At 43.6% G+C, this 20,740-nt stretch overlaps 2 protein-coding genes across 3 annotated transcripts in view; both read left to right on the top strand.

Moving 5' to 3' along the window:
- Window positions 1–58: 58 nt before the first annotated feature.
- On the top strand, window positions 59–3,256 carry LOC143358174 (uncharacterized). Its single transcript, XM_076795124.1, has 12 exons — window positions 59–276; window positions 338–431; window positions 516–695; window positions 754–939; window positions 1,119–1,333; window positions 1,399–1,752; window positions 1,834–1,959; window positions 2,049–2,122; window positions 2,191–2,297; window positions 2,435–2,569; window positions 2,638–3,027; window positions 3,120–3,256. The coding sequence occupies exons 1-12, from the start codon at window positions 59–61 to the stop codon at window positions 3,186–3,188; spliced, it is 2,148 nt and encodes a 715-aa protein (XP_076651239.1). The 3' UTR covers window positions 3,189–3,256.
- Window positions 3,257–6,131: 2,875 nt separating this feature from the next.
- Ance-3 (angiotensin-converting enzyme Ance-3) overlaps window positions 6,132–20,740 on the top strand; it is a 67,848-nt gene continuing 53,239 nt past the window's right edge. Inside the window, exons 1-9 of one of the 2 annotated variants that reach the window (XM_076795412.1) lie at window positions 6,132–6,194; window positions 13,158–13,397; window positions 15,790–15,948; window positions 16,931–17,027; window positions 18,274–18,417; window positions 18,857–19,048; window positions 19,170–19,267; window positions 19,968–20,137; window positions 20,250–20,374. In XM_076795412.1, the coding sequence (XP_076651527.1) occupies window positions 6,147–6,194; window positions 13,158–13,397; window positions 15,790–15,948; window positions 16,931–17,027; window positions 18,274–18,417; window positions 18,857–19,048; window positions 19,170–19,267; window positions 19,968–20,137; window positions 20,250–20,374 (1,273 nt within the window). In that variant the 5' untranslated portion in view covers window positions 6,132–6,146. Of the gene's footprint in view, window positions 6,195–10,310; window positions 10,560–13,157; window positions 13,398–15,789; window positions 15,949–16,930; window positions 17,028–18,273; window positions 18,418–18,856; window positions 19,049–19,169; window positions 19,268–19,967; window positions 20,138–20,249; window positions 20,375–20,740 lie in introns of those variants that run through there. The other variant, XM_076795411.1, reaches the window with a different exon arrangement.

The raw sequence follows: 20,740 nt of genomic DNA, 5'->3' as shown, positions 1-20,740 counted from the left end.
CCTATGTCCTATCAACCTAATTCAACAGTTTAATCCTTTATCATAGTCTCCAGGCACTATGCCCGAGCTAGTTATTACCGAAGATGATGATTACTGTTTGATCTCCAAGCCAAGTCTATCATCAAATAGAACTGTACTTTTGATCTCAGGCTGCATAAGGGTCGAGTTATACTCCTCAGTGGATCCGTTTGTTCTGATCAGTGCAGATGCAAGTAGTAGTAAGCTAACTATAAAAACAGGGGAACCAAATTTTGTCAGGGCCCCTGATACTGATGAGTATAACTCGACCCTACATTGCATTCGAAAGGGAATCCTTGATTTAGTAGATCTTTTTCAGGATTCTAAACGGCATAAGCTGCGTCCTGCTGGGCCACGGCCAGACGGGCTCCGGGACGAGCTTCACGCTCAGCGGTCTAAGAAACAACTGGGAAGTACGATTCTGAGCGCAGAGAAGTTGCCACTGACCAATTAACCGAATAAACGCAGATCCCACTGATCACGGTTCCTCTTCTCAGCACAGGGGTCTGGTATCGAGGATCCTATACGATCTGTTTCTGGAGAAATCGAACCGAAAGAAGGTCAGCAAGATACAGTACCAGATAAGCTTCGTCGAGCTGCGTGGGAAAGACGCGAGAGACCTGTTGTTGCCTGAAACGGAGAACAGGATTCGGATAAACGATCGAGATCCGTTTAAGGTGCGTCACCTCGGGATACAGGACGAAAAACGCGACGATTTAATTGCTGCTCTCGCAGGAGATCTCTGTGGAGAGTGTGGAGAGCCAGGAGCAAGCCGTGAGGAAGATCTTCGAGGGAGAGATCAGGAGATCCATCGTGAAGGGACCTACATATCCGGATTCGCATTTGGCTACTGCTGTGATCACCGTTCATGCTACCAATGCTAGCTTGGTCACTTCGGGATACGCCTTCACCAAGGCCAAAGTAATTTAGGCTCACAAATTTTAATTGTCATAGTGTCTCTTAAAAGAAGTCGTATCTCTTAAAAAAGATGGACGAATTTCTGATTTTATTTGAGACTGATCGAACCACATGGTAAAACGTGACTTTGACTACGAACAGGAGAATCGTGGATCCTTTTGAACTGATCTTTTCTCTTCTAGATGCATATTGTGGAGATGGCTGGCATTGGAACAGCAGGCAGAACATGCAACCGGAAAACGGCTTCAGACCTTGGCGCAGCTAACTTGACGAAATCCCAGTTGGAACAGTTCTTCTCGCAGCTCCGCACTGCAGGGCCGATCTCCTACAACGTGATACGATCCAGTAATCTGTTGAAGATCCTCGGAGACGATTTCCCCGTCGCATCCGTGATCCGGTGATTGATTGAAAGATTAATCAAACCAATTTGTTCCTCGGCTGAACGATAATTGAGTTTATCAGTTTTATATCCCACGTCCGAGTCACGAAAGAGGACCTGGACGTCACGCTGTCCACGCTGAGGTTCACCGGGAACATCGCCAGGTTGAAGCCGATTAAGGTCAAGAAGAGCATGGAATATCAGAAGGATCACCTAGTGCACAGACTTCGGAACGAGGTCACCGCCTTGAAGAAGGAGCTGACGTTAAACGAGTTGTTCCTTGACCAGGAAGCTTCGATAAATATCTCGAGGTTGAGATTAGAGCAGATCAATCGGAGCGTTGTTAATTACTTGAACGACAACATCAATGATTTCACGTTGATCAATGCGGCGCAGGCTCAGCAGTTGCTGAAGAGCATCAAGGATCTGTACAACAGGTTGCAATATTTGTTTTAGAACAGTTTTATCTTTGTTATCAAATTATTGTTGCAATTAATTACCGTCGATTGAGTCGGCAGACTGACGGTCAAAGAGACGGAGATTGAACAGCTGAAGGAGAGGTACGAAAGCATTTCGAAGAACATGGAGGACGTGGGTGTATCAACAAGATTATCAAAAGTATTTGTATACGTTCAAGATTCATGGTTTCATTAATGATCGTTGTTAAAATAGGCGTGTGTTGACAGGAGTCTGCACTGTCTACTGATAGCCGTATTCGTAATCAAAAGAGGAGTTCGGGAGTTCAAGAGACAGTGACGGAGACTGAAGAGACTGCAATAGAGGAAGTGGGAAGCATAGCTAAAACTGGTTAAGAGATTTTCTAATTTTTTAAACAGCTATTTAAGACCAATGGAATGATTAATATTCATTTTTAGCTGTCGGGATGACACTGGGGCCATGCGAGGACGAAGAGGATGACCGGGGCGGCGACAAGTCCTTAACTATTCCTGAGCCTGTCTTCGAGCATCAGAATATTTTAATGGTTAGCATAGTATAATACGAAAACTAGAATCTTCTCGTTTCGCTCCTCCATTTTCAACGAAGCACTTAAGTATCAAGTCATTTCATTATTAAAGAATGGAGAATTAATTGTGATTTTAATTTGCGCTTCTGTAAAAGCTCCGGCAAGTTTTCGAGCGTTTCCTGCAGGACGAGAAAGAGTACGGGAGGATGAAAGAGATGATGGATAAGAACGCGAGGACTTTGGCGACGGTTCAGAAGAAGTTCACGAACTGGATCGACAAGTACTTCCAGGTGAGCCGAATTTACTTGACTCGTACAATCAAGAACTGTGCAATTAATTTGGAATTTTTGTTCCGCAGGTGAAGCGCACTCTGGAGAACGCAAAGGACAAGCTCAGCAAGCACCAACAAATTCGATACGCGATGAAACCGGAAGACGACGAGGAACTTGTACCGGAAGCGGAGATAATCATCGATCGTGATATTGTCTGTTATCAAAGAGCCCTGTTGAATTTGGAGGAAGAGGTTGCTCAGGCACAGGACGAGATTCGGTGTTTGTTTAAGGAACAGAAGGAGTTGCGTTCGAAGCTCAAGTCCGGTTTCAACGAGTATTGCAAAGAGATGGACATCTCGTTACTTTACAGCGACAATTTGATGAAATTGTTATTGGAACCGGTGGAGAAGGAATCTCTGGTTGTAGCTAAACGCAAGTTCAATCATTTTCAGCGAGCGATGACGCGCAAGTTCGAGGTAGATACGGGATTCCAGAGAGCACCATTCTTATTGTGGATTGTTACACTAATCTTTGTGCTTATATATTTGTTATTTTCTAACGATTTTAGCAAAAGGAGAGAATACAAAAAACGGGACGCGATGACTCGTGGGCTTGCATGGTTGGAAACATTAATTAATTAACTATACCAGCTACTGTAATAATAGGTACTTAATGCAACGCAAAAATAACGCAATAAACATGTATAATTTCTACGATAGTGTAATGTAATTTCACATCCAATTTCTAAATTGTTTAAACTGCGGATTTTAATGGGGGAATTTATGTTTAAATTACAAGATAAATTCAAATTTAAAATCCGCATTTAGCGCCATTTTTCATAGCGGCAATACGCTGAAATTGCTAGAAAGAGCATGGGAACACTAGCGCCACTTAGCAGAGGAACCTGGAAACATGAAAATAGAAAAAGTTGAATATCTCGAAAACCAGTGGCTCAAAATTGATGTTGCTGGTCTTAAAATGTTCGTAATAATTCTGAGTATCGAGTCCAAGCTAAAGATTGCCATAATTATAGACGGTTACGGTTTCCTCGGAAATGACTCTCTGACGGGGACCGAAACACTATCATCACCTAGCGGTGAAATGGTCGAACTAATCTGCAACTAGTCTGTGGTACTTTACTGTGGTAAATTAGGCAATGTAAGGCTGAAGAATGATTTTAAGGGTACAGGAATGTTGGGAAGAATTTATTGCATCGATTTGATGCAAGCAAGTTTATTTATTGCTGCTCGAATAGACAGTATCGAGCATTTATTTCAGCCACAAATGATTCTTGCCGAAATGGCCATAAGAAGCTGTGTAAATAATGGTAAGAATCATTTCTCTATCGTCGCCATGTTCAGCGACATCTATCAGGAAACGATGGAACACGTAGTACCAACAAGGCGTCGCAAGATGGCGCCATCGTTCTTAAAACAATTACCATCTGTCGGTATCATTTGGCTAACAGTTTGAGCGTTTTGCCACTACGTGTAATGGCGCTATTTTTATATTTTCAGAATGGCGCGAAATTTAAATTGAAATCAAAATGTTAAAGCAAACATACAGATAACTGAAAGGAGACATTGGTAGATTGTAAATTCTAAATAAAAGTAAGCTCCTATTTGATTAATTTATCCCCTTCTAGTACCTAACAGGTACTTAATTAAATATATTATTCCTGTGCTCTAGGATATCACAATTTTCTATACATGCAAATACTTCGCTAACTTATGGAGACGCTAATGGAAACTAAGTTTACGACCGGCGTAACATAAAGGTTCCATCGTAAAGCTAGCAACACACATTCGAGATGTAAGTGGGAATAAAATGCGGCCTTGTCTTCTTTATCACTAGTTCAGTTTCTTATGCAACACGGCAGGATACGCACTGTTGCGACTTCATTGTAAATAACGCTCTTTCCTCTCTCGCCGATTCTATCGGCAATTAATAATTCTTCTAATTACGTTAACTGGCTCTGTATCGTCAGCCGTAGATCGCCGATAACCCGAGGCTGTCTCGCGTGCTTGATCCTCCTGCGAATCTAAACAGACGCGTCCGCAGTTCACGTTATTCAATGCTGCTTTCATGAATATTTCTTTGTTAACGAAGTTTTTGTTATGGAATTCCTGGCATCGGTATTTTCAGTGACTGCAATTACTTCTGGAACTACCAAGCCTTCGAATGATTTTCAATCTTTAAACATGTTCCCACGAATGTTGCAAAATTGCACCTGGGCGGGTGCGAGGAAGCGGTACCACGCCTAAATTTCATTTTTCGTTAAATAAATGATCTTGCAATAGATGTAATTTTCTAAATAAAGAAATAGAAACGCTACAATTGACTGAGCCAATTTTTATTTTACATAAAGATCCGCAGTCGAGTGATTAGTTTTCAGTAATGGGAACTGATTCACGTTAGGGCGCGCCTCGCATGGACGTTAAATAATTTTTCTTCACGCCTCGCAATTTCCCATTGACCTCGAGCTAGAACTCGAAGGTCCATCGGACGAACAATCGGTCCGGATTAACATAATCGTCGATTTCGTTCGTTCTCGAGATTGTGCAGGTAGAGGAAGTGGAAGGTTGCCGGTTGCACAATCGAGCTGACACGAGCGACAATGCGCAATCCCGTTAATGACTGCGTAACACGAGAGAGGACTGCCTTAAACACCGAAAACTCGTGTGCGCACCGGTGCCGTTGCGCGATACGCAGAATAGGAAAGATGTGTCCCGCATTCTTTCGCTCCGCACTATAGACGTCGGACGAAGGGAGGGAGCACGAATTCAGGGAGAAAAGTTACCCTCCCTCTGCCAGTATCGAGTTAATCACGTGACATTGCGACACGTGCTCGATGGAAGGGGAAATTAGAGGGGGGGAACACGTCTCGATCCGGCGACTAGGGTAAGGGACCCAACTACTGTGGGGGTGCCAAATACCGCTGTAAGTTCTTGGTACACCTGCGGGTACCCTCGGGATCCATCGGAGTCCCACACTTGGTTACGAGGAAACAAACCTAACAGTTGACGTTAGTATGTTATAATAAATCTTCCGGACAATGCGGATTATTTATTCTCACGACCGACTCGTTTTTTAAATTACGATTACCTATTAATCGGAGCACATATAAATTCTGCACTTGTTTTAAAAGCAACAGGACTATTATTTTTGGAGGAATAAATCTCTCACTCGATACACAGATACGTTTATTCCATACATGTTCCAAAGAAACTGATTTACCAATTGACACACATGATTTATATTGCAGGATGTTCGCAATTAAAATTCTGTGCGTTCCTTTAAAGAAATGTATCTATTGAAACGCGAGAGGCTATAGGAAATTAGCAGAAGGAACTGAGCTGTAACTAGGAAGCAAGAAAAGATGAAGATAGGGCAGTTCGTTCCTCGTGGGAGTGTTATTGGCCATTTCGTTAAGTCGCAGTGCTAAAAATAATTTGAATTCCCACGGACGAGCTCGGGAAACAGATTGAAAGCGATCGCGGCTAATCTTTCGCGCGTCAACGAGGATCAAGTCGTTAAATTGCCCCTCGGTCTCGGGTTACAGATCGCTCGTGACTCGGCTCGTTCCCTGGAAACGATGAATTGTCCAGAAACAGTCCTGTTCCGTAGCGCATCGCATGCAAAGGTAAGCTTCCTCGTTCGAATTACATGCATCACCTTCGCGATTGCGAGAATCGCTCCAAGATCGCGATAAATTCAATTTGGAATTTCTTTGTGTGGATCATTACCGGTCGCGATCGAGACAAGAGGAATTTATTAACTGGCCTTGCTACCGGCATTCCACTCCAATTTAAATAAACCTCGGAGCCGCACCGGTAACTCATGCATCGACAATCTCTCACGATTTAAGAAAACAAAAAGAAAAAAAAAAACAACCGCCACGATTGAGGGTTGCCAGCATGCAATTACGCTTACGTGCCGATTACCGGAGCACTCGAACGATGCAACAGGTAGCAGAACAGTTTTTCATGCGTCATTAAAATCGAAAGATGCTGTTCCGAACAGTTCCGTGCAATTTTTTCGCGGTCGCAGACTGTTGATTAACGTGTCACGTGACACGCGGCCGGTCGTGTTCTTCTCTTTCGAGAGATCACTATGATCTAATCGCTCCAGTTTCACGCGAGGTAGAAAATTCGCTGTAAAAAGACGAAGAGAGTTCTGTTCTAATTATTACAGGAGAATGAGTTTGCACGCGGGTTTATTGTTTCGCGATTAATCGCAGGCGACGGCGCTCGAACGCGCTTCGCATTCTACTTGAAACAGGATCTCTGGTATCCTTGCGATTCCTTCTTCTCACCGCGTCCAATCGTAATTGCTAAATTGCCACGCGAACAGAAGCGTTCTCCAATTATACCAAGAGCCCGAAGAAAGCTGTGGAGGAAGTGACTCGATATTTTCTGCCGGGGGAACAATAACTTTTGTAAACAAAAGGCTGCTTTGCGTCATCCGATTTTAATCGTCGAATGAAAACGAATAAATTAGAGAAACGAATGTGTAAAGGAGAATACGCCAGGGAGGCTTATTGTGCTTCGGAGGATGTCCCGCGTCACTCGGCTTGAATACCATCGGCGAAGAAAGAGTAGAATGTTTCATAGAACAGAAATTCTGTGATCGCACGAAAAGCGGGCCGAACCATTGTCCCGAAACCTTTGTCAAGATATTCGAGTTGAAATTAAAATAATAGCAATTCAAACGTCTCCGAAAGCATTGCCAAATTTTTCCCGTGACTGATTCCACAAAGGATTCGAAGATCGAAGCTTCCTCTTTCCAACGAGACCTCAAAACTTGATCTACGATTTTTTTTCAGCTACTTCATGGGACAATAATGCGGATCAATATTTGTCCTTATATTATTGCTTTAATAAAACGCCGGGAAAAAATTGTAGATCAAGTTTCGAGGTCGCGTTGTAAAGAGGAAGCTTCGATCTTTAAATCGGCGGAGGAAAAAATTTCACAGACGTTTCGAGAGAAAATAAGTATTGCAGAAATTAGACTTTCAATTTCTGGTCCCACCTTTCGATTATAAAATAAAAAATCCGGTGATTTTGGTAATTTTTGCAAGGGGAAAATAATCGGAAGGGATCGAGGATTGTTGAGGACAGTTGTTTTTGCTGTCTCGTGGAACGGCTCGCAAAAAGGCCGAAGCAACGCACGGCTGAGCCGCGTAAACGTTCGCGTACTTGAACCCAGAATTGCGGCCGGTACGTGGGACCCGTGCACCCATTATCTCCCGATGGGATTAGCATTGTCGAAGTTGCCCGCTGGGAGAACACGGGGCGCGCTTTTAACGTCGAGACCGATTGCGTACGAGACGGGGTCTTGCTTCGGCTTTCGACGCGCGGCATTGAAACCTGAATTCGCCGTGTCCTTCTCGTTGTTAATTCAATTCCGTCGTACCACGAACGGGTCAATTAGAGGCGGCCGTGCGACGCAATTGCTCCTCCGAATTCGTCGTTTTTAACTACTCGTTTCGCAAACCTGGGCAACTCTTCTTACGACGCGAACTCTTCTTCTACTCTTCCAACTCTTCTCGCTAAGTATTTCTGCTTTGACATGCAAATGCACAAATGCATTCCATTATGCTGTTCCACGTGGCTGCATACAGACGGACTGATCACAATTCGCTGGTTGTTTTATGGTTATTGGAATCATAACTCCTGGAGAAAAACATGGAAAGAAAAATTCACAATTTCTTGTAGGTGTCCTACTTTGAACAAGTATGTACACTTGCTTCTGAGCTTGTTGCTGAAAATCCCAACAAACTGGAATAAAATTGATTTCCATAAGTCCAACACGTTGACAATAACACGACAATAATTAAAAATTCTCACCGGTTTGTCTTCCTCCTATTTATTTTTGTCGCGAATGCGTAAAATCTATAAGAATAGATCGTAGATCTGTATGAAAAATAGAAATGCACGCAAGAAACGAGAGTTGAATATAAATGGATTTCTCAACAGTTTCAACAACCGAAGAATGGTACTTGTGTCTGATTTTTGTCGGGAAAGACAGTGATTTTTGCGGGAATCATTATGGAAAATGCATGGGAGGTTCGCCGGAATGACTCAAGGCCCCTTTGAAGTATCGTGCACGGTGCAGTCACGTATGCACGCGTTCCAGATCATCGTGAGACTATCCCCGTCAGCGCAGGGCGCGGTTGTTTATGATTTTCCAGCGCGATGAATGAGCCGCGTTTAGTCACTGTTGTTATGCTAGGCTCTTACGAGAGTTACGAACGCGTGCGTGTTCCGCGATCGATGAAAACCGCTGCGATCACCTTGGACGAGTCTTCGCGGTGCATATCGATCTTTGATTCCTCCGATCCCTTTCCCACGGTTGTCCCCTCGCGGAATTCTATGAAAAATATCGGCCGACTCGACAGGAAAAATATCGAGCAACGACTGGCGTCTTTGCCGGTTGATTTTTCAACTTCGCCGCCGCGAATCCTGCAGCGTGAATCATTGAAAGAAGATGATCGTTCAGCGGTTCGTTCGAACAATCACCACCGGCAGCCTGTGCAATTTTCGTATTCGCCAGTTTCCCAGGTGATTAAAACTTGCAAAATTATGAATCATGGATTGAATTAAAGGAACTGCGGTGACACAATGGCGCTTGAATTCTCAGGACACTCGAACGGCCTAGGCGGAGCAGGAAGCATCGATGAGGCTGCCTCTGAAAGATAATTACGCAATTAGACGAACGGACGTGGATTACTCATCCCGTCGGTCATATCTTTTTCTTTTTGCCCACGCGGAATTTCTGATCGCCTCGCATGCAAATCTGACGACGCCGGCCATTTTTTAATTTGTTCAAATCTAAGGTCCACGGTTGAGGACTCTAAAGGGTTACAGTTACATATATGTCGATTAACGCACCAACTTCTTCTTAAATTATTACTCAAGAGAAAATTATTCAGCTTCTGTTGCATGCAGCTCGGTCACCGAAAAACCTTAGGCTTCCGGTAGATAAAGTGTTAACAGTCCAGTAAGGTCTACGTTTGCTGCCTCGTCCCCTAATCTCCGAACATTCTTCTTTGCTAATCCGTCGTTTACCTACTTCATTTATTTTTCCGTCAAGAAACAATTGTAGTTTTCAATTTTTCTTGAGACAGAATGGCTCTTGACAGGTGCTCGAGATTGAACGTGTTTGAGGAAATTTAGGGGATGACTTAATGCTGAGATCAGTCCACCGGAGAGGGGGATTACTTAATCTGGGTCAGTTTTCGAGACCAAGCGGAAAATTAGTAATCCGTTAGAAGATGTAAACGAGGTGTACGTTCGCTAGGAGACAATGAAGCTCATTCAGAGGGTCTGCGACGAGCGCGACGCTTGTCAACGTGAGAGTCTGAGTTTCGCAATGGGTGGATGGCCCTCGATTTGCCTACTCCGCGACCTATTTCTCATTTCAAAAACGAAGAGAACCCGCTAGAATTTTCACATTAATTTTCTATTCGAATCCGACTAAAATATAATTCGTTTCTTGACACTTATCTACGATGGCTGCAACTTAATAAACCAACTGCTGCCGTGGAAGGGGTTTCACTCTAACCAAATTTACACCCATTGTTCTCCAACCCCCGAGTTCCTCGTTCATTGAGATCGATTGTCCCGCAAAGTCGGACATAGTGATTGGAATGGGCCTTTTCGTTGTCATTTTCCCGGCGTTTCTCTCCCCTTTAAGGTCCTCCCACGCAACGGTACGTTGTCAAAGCAACGACGACACAGAGGTGAGCACGTGCCCCCACCTCTCGCTACGAATGACCTCCTCGTGGTCGCGTTCGAACTGCTTCGCAGGGATAAATGTACACTTGCCGTCAGCCACGAGGCTTTTAGCGACTCCAGAACGATACGGTAGCTCGTCACTCGTCGTCGCGTTTCGTCGTGCATCGTCGACACCCGCTGGGATCGATCCAGGATCGAGGATCCAGCACCATCCGATGGCGGAGCCCGTTCGACGATTCTTCGGGGTCAACCTGGGGTTCAGAGGATTCGTAAGTCACCCTCTTTCAACGATCCTCGTTTCGACTGACTTGAGGTGACATCCGGTGACTTGCCGATTGGAGGAAGAGGGGTGTCTTCGAGCATCCTCGTTGGGGGTGAAAGTGCGTGGACGAAGCGTTGAAAGGCGCAATGCTGAAGGGACTGATATTAATGGACTGGTGAATTCGTTTGTAATGTGAGCTCGTTCCTTCTTCAGTGTGAATCTTCGAGACGGAGTTCTAAGGGTTGTTGAAGAGATCTGTGAGCTTCTTATGAACCTCTAGGAATTGCTTCGAGGGTGATTGGTAGATGAATTATTAACCGAGCGGATCTTTTATGTCCTCTATAGTTTGTATGGACTTCCTTGATTTACAATTGATCCAGTTTCTTCTAGAATTGTCCTCAATCGTTCTCTTATACCTTCGGAGAGATTGTGCAAGATAACATAAAGAGATAGAAGATCAGAATAGCTAATAGATGTGATAATCATTTCACGATTATGGAAGGGGTTGATTTTCTTCGAGGCTGGAAATTAATACTTGGACAAATTTTTCGCGTTTCCCAGTGCGATTGGAATTTAACCCTTTGCACTCGGCGCTATTTTTAATCTAAAACTAAATTTTTCTTCCGTCTTACAATATTTTCATTTTATTCACACGAAACTGATCCGATTTTTACATATAATATTGAAATGTTTAGTGATCTATTAAATACAAATTTTGTAATGTAACAAATATTTTGTAATAATTTTTGTAATTTCTTTGAAATATTGCCACAACAATTTCTAGTGGTGCTTCAGAGTCACCACTCGAGTGCAAAGGGTTAATATAGACCTCCTGCTATATTTATAAATAATTCCAGCTTCCACTTTCGCCTTGAATTTTACTCAATCATGGATTCCTAAGGGGTTGATCTTCTCCATGAGTGAAAATTTTGAGTGGATCTTTTGCACTCCTCAGTGCGATTGGAATTTAATATAGACCTCCTGCTACATTTATAAATAATTCCAGCTTCCACTTTCGCCTTGAATTTTACTCAATCATGGATTCCTAAGGGGTTGATCTTCTCCATGAGTGAAAATTTTGAGTGGATCTTTTGCACTCCTCAGTGCGATTGGAATTTAATATAGACCTCCTGCTACATTTATAAATAATTCCAGCTTCCACTTTCGCCTTGAATTTTACTCAATCATGGATTCCTAAGGGGTTGATCTTCTCCATGAGTGAAAATTTTGAGTGGATCTTTTGCACTCCTCAGTGCGATTGGAATTTAATATAGACCTCCTGCTATATTTATAAATAATTCCAGCTTCCACTTTCGCCTTGAATTTTACTCAATCATGGATTCCTAAGGGTTGATCTTCTCCATGAGTGAAAATTTTAAATTGAGTGGATCTTTTGCACTCCCCAGTGCGATTAGAATTTAATATAGACCTCCTGCTGTATTTATAAATAATTCCAGCTTCCACTTTCGCCTTGAATTTTACTCAATCATGGATTCCTAAGGGGTTGATCTTCTCCACGAGTGAAAATTTTAAATTGAGTGGATCTTTTGCACTCCCCAGTGCGATTAGAATTTAATATAGACCTCCTGCTATATTTATAAATAATTCCAGCTTCCACTTTCGCCTTGAATTTTACTCAATCATGGATTCCTAAGGGTTGATCTTCTCCATGAGTGAAAATTTTAAATTGAGTGGATCTTTTGCACTCCCCAGTGCGATTAGAATTTAATATAGACCTCCTGCTACATTTATAAATAATTCCAGCTTCCACTTTCGCCTTGAATTTTACTCGATGATGGATCCGTAAGGGGTTGGTCCTCTCCACGATTGAGAATTTTAAATTAAGTGGATCTCTCGCACTTCCCAGAGCGATAAACATTTAATATGCATCTCCCGTTGTACCTATTTATAAATGTTGTTAACCTGCTCATGCGCCTTGAATTTTGCTCGAGAGGGTAGCCGCAGGGCGTGACGCTCTCGCGAATCATCGTACGTAAACCATCGTTTCTCACGCCTCTGTTTCACGTGTATCGCGATCAGGAGTCGACTATCGAACGTTCAAGGTCGCAGGATCTCGTGGCGATCGCGGATGACCTACTGCCGCGCATGAATAGCCTCTCATGCAGCGAGGAAATACACATACGTAACGGCGAAGACGTAACACGTGACCGTGAAGTCAACAAATGAATTGCACGTAAACGCATTGCTCGCGAAGCCGTGGCATGATTTATGAAAACAATATTGCTCCTCTCTCGGTTGGAGCCCCGGTAATTGCCTCGGTTGTTAAGCTGACCGGTGTTCTCGTTATACTAAGTGGCCCGTAGTTTCTTCCAACCGTTCCTCTTACCATTATCTAAGCAACATTGCTGCCAAACTTCGATCATTTTACCTCTCGATCAGCACCAGTACAAGAACCCCTGGAAATTGTTCGCTACAATTTATTTATAAATTGAAAATTGCGTCACGTTTCTTTTTCTCTGTTCAGTATGTAGAAGTACTCTAATGAAATTATTGCCAACTGTACAGTTGTCGGGAACCATCTGATCCGCCACGATCTAAAAATTATGGAACACGTGGATCCATCGATCGAAATCGTTTCTTTCAGACGATGTCAATCTTGCTGCTTCTTTCGGCATTATTCTCCCTGACTTCCGGTCAACTGGATCTGCCTCCTCTGCAAACAGACAGCAGAAACAACAATGGCAGAGCATATCCACCCACGGAGTCCGAGCTTGAGGATGTTCTAGCGAGGCTGGACTTCCTGGGGACAGAAAGATGCAGCGCAAACGTCGCTGCACAGTGGCAATACGAAACGGACGTGAACGAATACACTCAGCTGCAGGCGGTTAGTATGACATTTATTCTTTCTTATTGTAATTCCATCGGTGCACGAAGCAACAGTGGTTCCTATCGAAATCGTTGGTCGAAATGCCCGCATCTGTGCTGTGGGCCGCGATAGCCGAAAAATGGCCCACATGTTATCACTACAGTTTTCTCCGAAAACACACCTGGCTCTTCAAATAACAGTTAACTTTAAATAATTTTTCCTGGCTCTGCTATGAGAAAAGTTTGATCCGTTTCGTTAAAATGATTTATGGAAGCTTTCGAGAGCACCATGGGGCATTCATGATTTTTTTCAAAGAAAACTATACTTTGCATGACGAGAAAAGTTCGTGGGCTTTATTGTACAAGGAATGGAGTATCCGAGGACATTTTTTTAACGTTGTTAGTCTCCGTTTATTAATCTTATCATCAGATTTTGTTACTCTTTATTGAGACAACTTGTAGAGGCAGTCGAGAGTGATCATTACAATTTTTTGCAAAGAAAATTAAGCTCCGTCTGATAAAAAAAAGTAGTGGGTCTTATTGTACAACAAATGAAGAGTACAAACAAATTCTTTTATATAAATTTTATCAATCCCAGTCGTTGATACGAAATGATCATAGTGCCGTTGCGAGAAAGGGCTGCTTCGACGCGTTCTCTTGCAAAAATTCAATTCTCGATCGATTTAAAAAATTGTTTGCAATTGTTATTCCCAATTAGACTTCCTCCGAGCTCTCACTTTATTTGTAGAAGCATTTCTTCCTGAGGCCACCCTTAAAACTGGCCTAATCCTTCGAACTTCAGCTTGTAGTTACGTTCGAGCGTAAAAATGGCGATCAGGGTGGGCCGAGGGGTGAACAAACGTTGCTTTATTGTTGCCGTGACGTCGTAAATGTTGTTTGTCGTGTCCCGATGACGAGACCTCGACCTCCTCTACGAATCGGCCCGTGGGACCGTCGAACGTCGCGGATCTATCCTCCAGGAATCGCGATTTCGCGTGCGAGGTGGATTTCTCCGTCGCGGCTCGGCCTTTATCATTGTCCGCGAAGAGGCCGAACACCTCCGCGGGAAATGTTCCCAGCTAGTACCATTGTGACGACGTCCCGAACGATTTTGTAACCGAGCATATCCAGCCGTCCGACGAGAACGGAAATTTTCAGCCTTCAACGCGAAATCCGCGGAGCGGGTCGCGTGATGCTAATGACAATCGTTCTGCCTCGTTCCTGCCTTTTTCGTTCCGTAAGACACCCCACCCTTCGCGGATTCCTTCGCGTTACTTAATATCGCGTTTATCCAGCCTCGTTTCACCATAAACCTCATCCCAATAACGTCCCTTAAAGGGTACCCCGATCATCTTATAATAAATAATTTAGTCAATCGGAACTGATTAAAGATTCTGCAGCAATATTAAATAGATCTGCATGTCGCAGCTTAATTAACCAAATAATGGTACCTTTAGGTCTCTTACGAGCCCATTAAAATTTTCCGCTCCCATGTTGCAAGATAATTCCAAATATGCGGTTCCCCTGGCTGATTTCCAATGTTCCAATTTTATTACCTCGAACTGCACACCTTGAAGGGTGGTTCGTCAATTTTGTCAAGATATTCCAGTGCGACAGACTTGATGAAACAGAGCACCACTGAGCCCAACATCTAGTGACACAGCCGCGAGTTAAATTGCAGTTTGTGAATCACCTTCGATTAAATATTCAGCTGGTGTTGTCAACTGAAAGCCGTGATTAGCACTTTACACTTCCTGTTACTGAATCGTTTAATCCTTCGAACGACGTTTGAGACGTTCGGACAACGATCGACGATTATTTTCATTTCTTGAGAAAATCATTCAACGATACGGAAAGTATTTCTATGTTACTGTGTTGCGGCGTTCCTTGCACTTTCCAAAGCACTTCCTTTCCCCGGGCTTCTATCTCGAGGAAGAAACGTAGATACGTTTTATCGGCAACGGTAAACCCGTCGTTCGACGATTTGCAACCTGTTCCGCACCGGTGCTCGCCTCACAGCTGATTGCTTTACCCCAGTGGAACTTGTTTCCGACCTATATTGCAACCCCGGAGCTTTGTTCTGTAGAGGGACGCGTGGAGGACATATGAGGGTCAACTCAGAGTAAAATATTTTCCATTGCAGTTAACCGTCAATAATTTTGAATGACCTTGAGTCGTAGGTCACTGTATGCATCTTAAAATGCCCTATTAGACAGCACATAGAAAATATACCATTCCGTTAAAAAAAATAGCGGAGTTGACCTTCACACGTTTTCTACGCGTCCACTTATAGAAAAACTGTTAACATGAGATTAGGCTACCCTCGAAACCAAGCAAGTTTCGTTTGGAATAGTTTTTTCTATCACCAATAGCAACCGAGTTACGACGCGACCGTTCGATTTTCTTTTTAGTTGGAGTCGCAGAGGATCTACGCGGACTTCCAGAACCAGGCTTGGCAATTGATCTCGAGGATCGACGTGAACAACGTTCGAGATCCGTTGACCAGGCGACGTCTGAGATACTTGTCGGCGGTGGGGCCTTCTGCACTTCCGCCGGACCAGCTGGACAGGGTAATAAAGATGTTTGAAAATCATGCGAACACCTGTAAATTGCACGCTGAAAGTGCTCTCATCAATTAGACAATTTCTTATTTATATTTGCCGTGTCACGCGCCGGCGACTTTCCGCACTCTTTAGTGCGTCGATCGCGTGAATTTTCAATTAGGAATGCTCGCGAAAGTGTAACGGAAGACAGATAAAATTAACGTAACGAGAACCTTGCCGTAATCCGCGTCAATTTCATTTAATTTGTATCAATATGGATACACACTGTCAACGGTGAAAGGAATTCGTTGGATTAAGAATGGTTCCAAATATTTCTCCAACCATCATTTTTTTGTTTAACCATCGAACCTGCCATTGAGGAAACGATCAAGCAACTGAACAGATCATTGGTTCGTAGAAGATTATTACATTCCTACCAGCGAGTAAATGATCAGGAGAATATCTTTATTGACATGATAAATCGCACCCGAAGAGATCTATTGATACGCGCACCGCTTTCCACGCGTTGAAGTCTCCGGGCGCTCGCGCAGGAAAATGCGAAATAATATTTTACATGGCAGAAATGCTGCTGCGCCGTCATCGCGGTACCACGGTGTCGCCCAGGGCGAAAATAAAAATTCAAAATTTAACTTACACTCAGGATTGATCACACCTGCAAGAGATCATTGGTACTGCTTTCCACGCGTCGAAGTTTCCGCGCGCCCGCGCGGGAAAACGCGAGATGAATAATTATTACCGGTTGTGCAGCGACTTCGAGCTTCCGTTTCGCTGCTATCGATATCTGCGAACCTCCGTATCGCAAGAAACGTGCATAAAAAGTGGCGCGTTTCGTTTCGAGAACACATTCCCTCGGACGAACGCACACGGAAGCGATAATGAGAAAAGAACGGCGAGCGTGCGTGCAGGAAGCGAGCAGACTTCGCGGATCCTTTTTGCCCTGTTACGGAAACGATCGTAAACTATCGTTATGCGATTCTGTGTGTTCCAGTACAATCGTGTGATCAACGACATGCTGGCGGTCTACAACGAGGCTAGCATTTGCGCGTACAACGACCCGTTCCGGTGCGGACTGCGCCTGTACCCAGGTAACGATCGACGTTCCTCCACCTGGATCCCCGTGACCAAAACGTAACAATCCGATTTTCACGGGGAAATTATCGCATTCGACTGTTACGCGCAAGAAAGCGCCTCTCTCTCTCCGATCGCGATGCTAGATCGGACCGGAATTCTACGTTGAAACGCGTTCATGAAAATGCATCGGAGCCAACACGCCGGATCCTCCGCTGTTATCCTTGTTCGCGATCTATCCACCCTAGCGATTTCGATGCTAATTTCATGAATATTTGCTCAACCACCGATTGGAGGTTCCAGGATAATTTCTTTTTTGCGTTCGATAGTTTACCGGCCATTGTTCTCTAGTCATCACTCAAGAGCCCGGGAAAACCTTTCACAAAATACAGATTTCTTTCCTTTTGCTGTGAAATTATGCAAGATACCGAAGAATCACTGTGGCAGTAAAGAAAATCTTGAAAGAAACGCATAGGATATTTCCATAGCAAGGGCCTTTGTAGAAACTCGAGAAAAAAAAAGAGGAATAAGAGATATAATTAAGAGATACTATTTAACATAATTATAATATTTAATAAGAGAAAATATTTAATATTCGTCAGCAGACCTTTACGGAAAATGAAAATAGAGTGAAATAAAACTTATTTTCTTTCTCAGTATGTCCAACCAAAATACTATAATACATTTTTGCTTGTCCATTTACGACAGAGAAGGTTTAATCAGAGTAACATCGCACAGTGAATCGCTAGGGGTTAATTTTCTATTTTTGTCCGTCCGGTTGCACCTTGAATGACGCATAATGACCGATTAGGCGTGCCTGCAGCGTTCCAGACAGTTGTCTAGAGGAAACCGATTTTCCGAGTGTAAACCCATTCGGTTCCGTATCGGTGTTCCGTAACTCGATCTCATTACGAGCGAGCCTAATGAACTGGAAAAAAAAAAGAAAAAAAGTGGACACGCGGTGGCTTCCGTGGCCTCCCGCGGTATTGAATCGAGAAACAGTCGATTCAACCCGTAATCGCTGCGGTAACTCGCTCCGAGCGGTGCTTAGATCACACGTGTCGCAAGAAACCGTCTGTGAGACAAATTGATCGCGCGATCAACGTGAAAGCTGCTCGAACGTGATCACGTTCCCCTCGGATCTCCGGCGAAAATACATTTCGTTCGACGTCTTCTTGGACGCGTGAATGGTCGATGGTTTGCGGTCTGATGGAAATTGAGACAGCATTCTTGGTCACTTAGGGGGAAACGTCTCTTTCGCAGATATCTCGCAGATCATGGCGAGGAGCAGGAACTGGGACGAGTTGCAGTACGTATGGACCGAGTGGAGGAGACGCAGCGGGATGAGGATTAAGGATCTTTATCAGCAGCTTGTCACCTTGAACAATGAAGCCGCGAGGTTGAACAGTACGTTTCATCGTGGTCCGAGGGTTGCGTCAAATTTTCATTTGACCGGACTGGATTTGATTTTGCTAGGTGTAATTGCGAATGCTTCAAAATTGAATCCCGTGGATTTCTTAGACCTAGAAGCTCGTTTCCTAAAAATTATTTCACCCCTAGAGTTGACACAGATTTTATTTAGTCAATAATCGATGCTTAGGAGGAGATTCAAGAAGTTCATTTTTCTAGACCAGCTGATAACAGCACCAAATGGGATTGAAAATTGTTATTGAATGGACTTCTTGGACATAGAGGATTAATGGAAATTTACGCTAGTTACAATAGTTCATTTAATTTTGCCACACCACTTGCTAATAATTAGAAATACAGGATACTGTCTCAGGAAGTGTTCTATTCAATTCTAGATTGCTTAGCAAAAAGATGCCGAGAATGATTTTTCTCACAGATTTCACGGACGCGGCTGAGTATTGGATGTTCCCCTACGAGAGTCCAAACTTCCAGGAGGACGTTGAACAAGTATGGGAAATGATAAGACCACTATACGAGGAATTGCATGCGTATGTCAGAAGGAAGCTGAGGGACCTGTATGGGCCTGAGAAGATCGGCGCTCATGCTCCACTTCCGGCTCACATTCTCGGTAAAAATGCAATCTGAATCTGTGATCTGGAAAACATTTACTGTCTATTTTTAATGCGGAAAAATTGGATTTTTAAAGGAAATATTTCCCAGCGAATTTTTAATGTATTGGATTTTTCTAGGGAACGTGTGGGGCCAGACCTGGGCGAACATAATCGACGTGACACTGCCATACCCAGGAAAGGTTTACCTGGACGTGACGCAGGAAATGCAACAGCAGGTAACAGGGAGCAAAATTATATAATCGTTAACATGAGAACACGGGTTCGACAGACTAACGAATGCGGCTCGCTTTATAACCATTGTTCCCCTAGCGGAATCGAAAGTAACGCGTTACAATGTTGTTATAACTATTCGAAAGCTGCGGACGAGGACGAGGGGAAGAAGATTCGAGAAATGCTGAAACGCTTCGCTCGCCTGTTTCTTTCTCTTTATTGTTCATTGTGAGCGGGGAATTTATTACGCACCGACACGGAACTTTGAACCCTTGGGATTATTAATCGGCGAAATCCGCACACGCAAAACCCATCTAATTAATTCGTCATGTTCAATTCCACCACATGTATTTCACTGCCTTTCTCTTCATCAAATTGCTGCAATATTCAAGAATTTATCTTCGCATTTTCTATTCGACTCGGGAGAAAACAATATGAGAATTCTTAGAAAAGCATCGTAACACTAGATTTACTGGACCCGTTAAAATCACGGGTTCGAATATTTTTAATTTACGAATATTGAGATTGTAAAGATGCATCCATGAGGAATTATTTAACAAATTGATTTCTTTGGGTATAATAAAAAAATGCCAACAAATTTTTAGTGTTCCGTAAATCTAGTGTTAAAAAAGACAGAAATATGAATTAATTTTTCTGAATCTGAAATTGTCGGAGGGTTGTTAATTTTGACGTGCATGACGACAGGGATACACGCCGATCGAGATGTTCAGGATAGCAGAGGAGTTCTACCTGTCCTTGAACCTGAGCGTGCTGCCACCGGAATTCTGGGGCGGTAGCATAATCACCGACCCCGGCGACCGGCCTCTGATCTGCCAAGCTTCCGCCTGGGACTTCTGCAACCGCATAGATTACAGGTAACACCATGAATTACTCGAGTCTCTACACGCGAGACGACGAGATAATTGGCTGCCCCTCTCCACCCCTCTCCCAATGGTCGTTTTAATTGGCTCTGGTTCTCGCGCGCAGGATCAAGATGTGTACCAAGGTCACCATGAAGGACTTGATCACGGTGCACCACGAGATGGCCCACATTCAGTACTTCTTACGGTACAGCGGGCATGCCCGGGAATTCAGGGACGGCGCTAATCCAGGTACGGCCATTTAAAATCCCCGCTTCCTGCTTCTTCGGATTTAATTAACTCTTCCGGTGCGTCGGCTCCTCGTGATAAATACGTTAATACGAAGACGCCGCACCGGTGAAACTACGATCGAGAGATAACGGATCAATTTTCACGGGATGTTGGAGCCAGGAATACGGGCAAGGCATTCCGATTGTTTACGGCTATCGCGGACTTGTAATAAAATCAAATTAAGTTTCTTTTTTGATCGAGCCTGTTTCTTGTTTCGTTGCGAACATATCGGCCGCGGTATGAGAGCGTGAAACGCTGTCTGCGATTTTTGCCGAGGATATTTATCGTTTCAATAAGAAAATCTGCTGAATCGTTGATTAAAATGTG

The sequence above is a fragment of the Halictus rubicundus genome, chromosome 10 (assembly GCF_050948215.1).
Source record: "Halictus rubicundus isolate RS-2024b chromosome 10, iyHalRubi1_principal, whole genome shotgun sequence".
NCBI lineage: Eukaryota > Metazoa > Arthropoda > Insecta > Hymenoptera > Halictidae > Halictus > Halictus rubicundus.
This window is presented reverse-complemented; position numbering and strand designations above follow the sequence as displayed.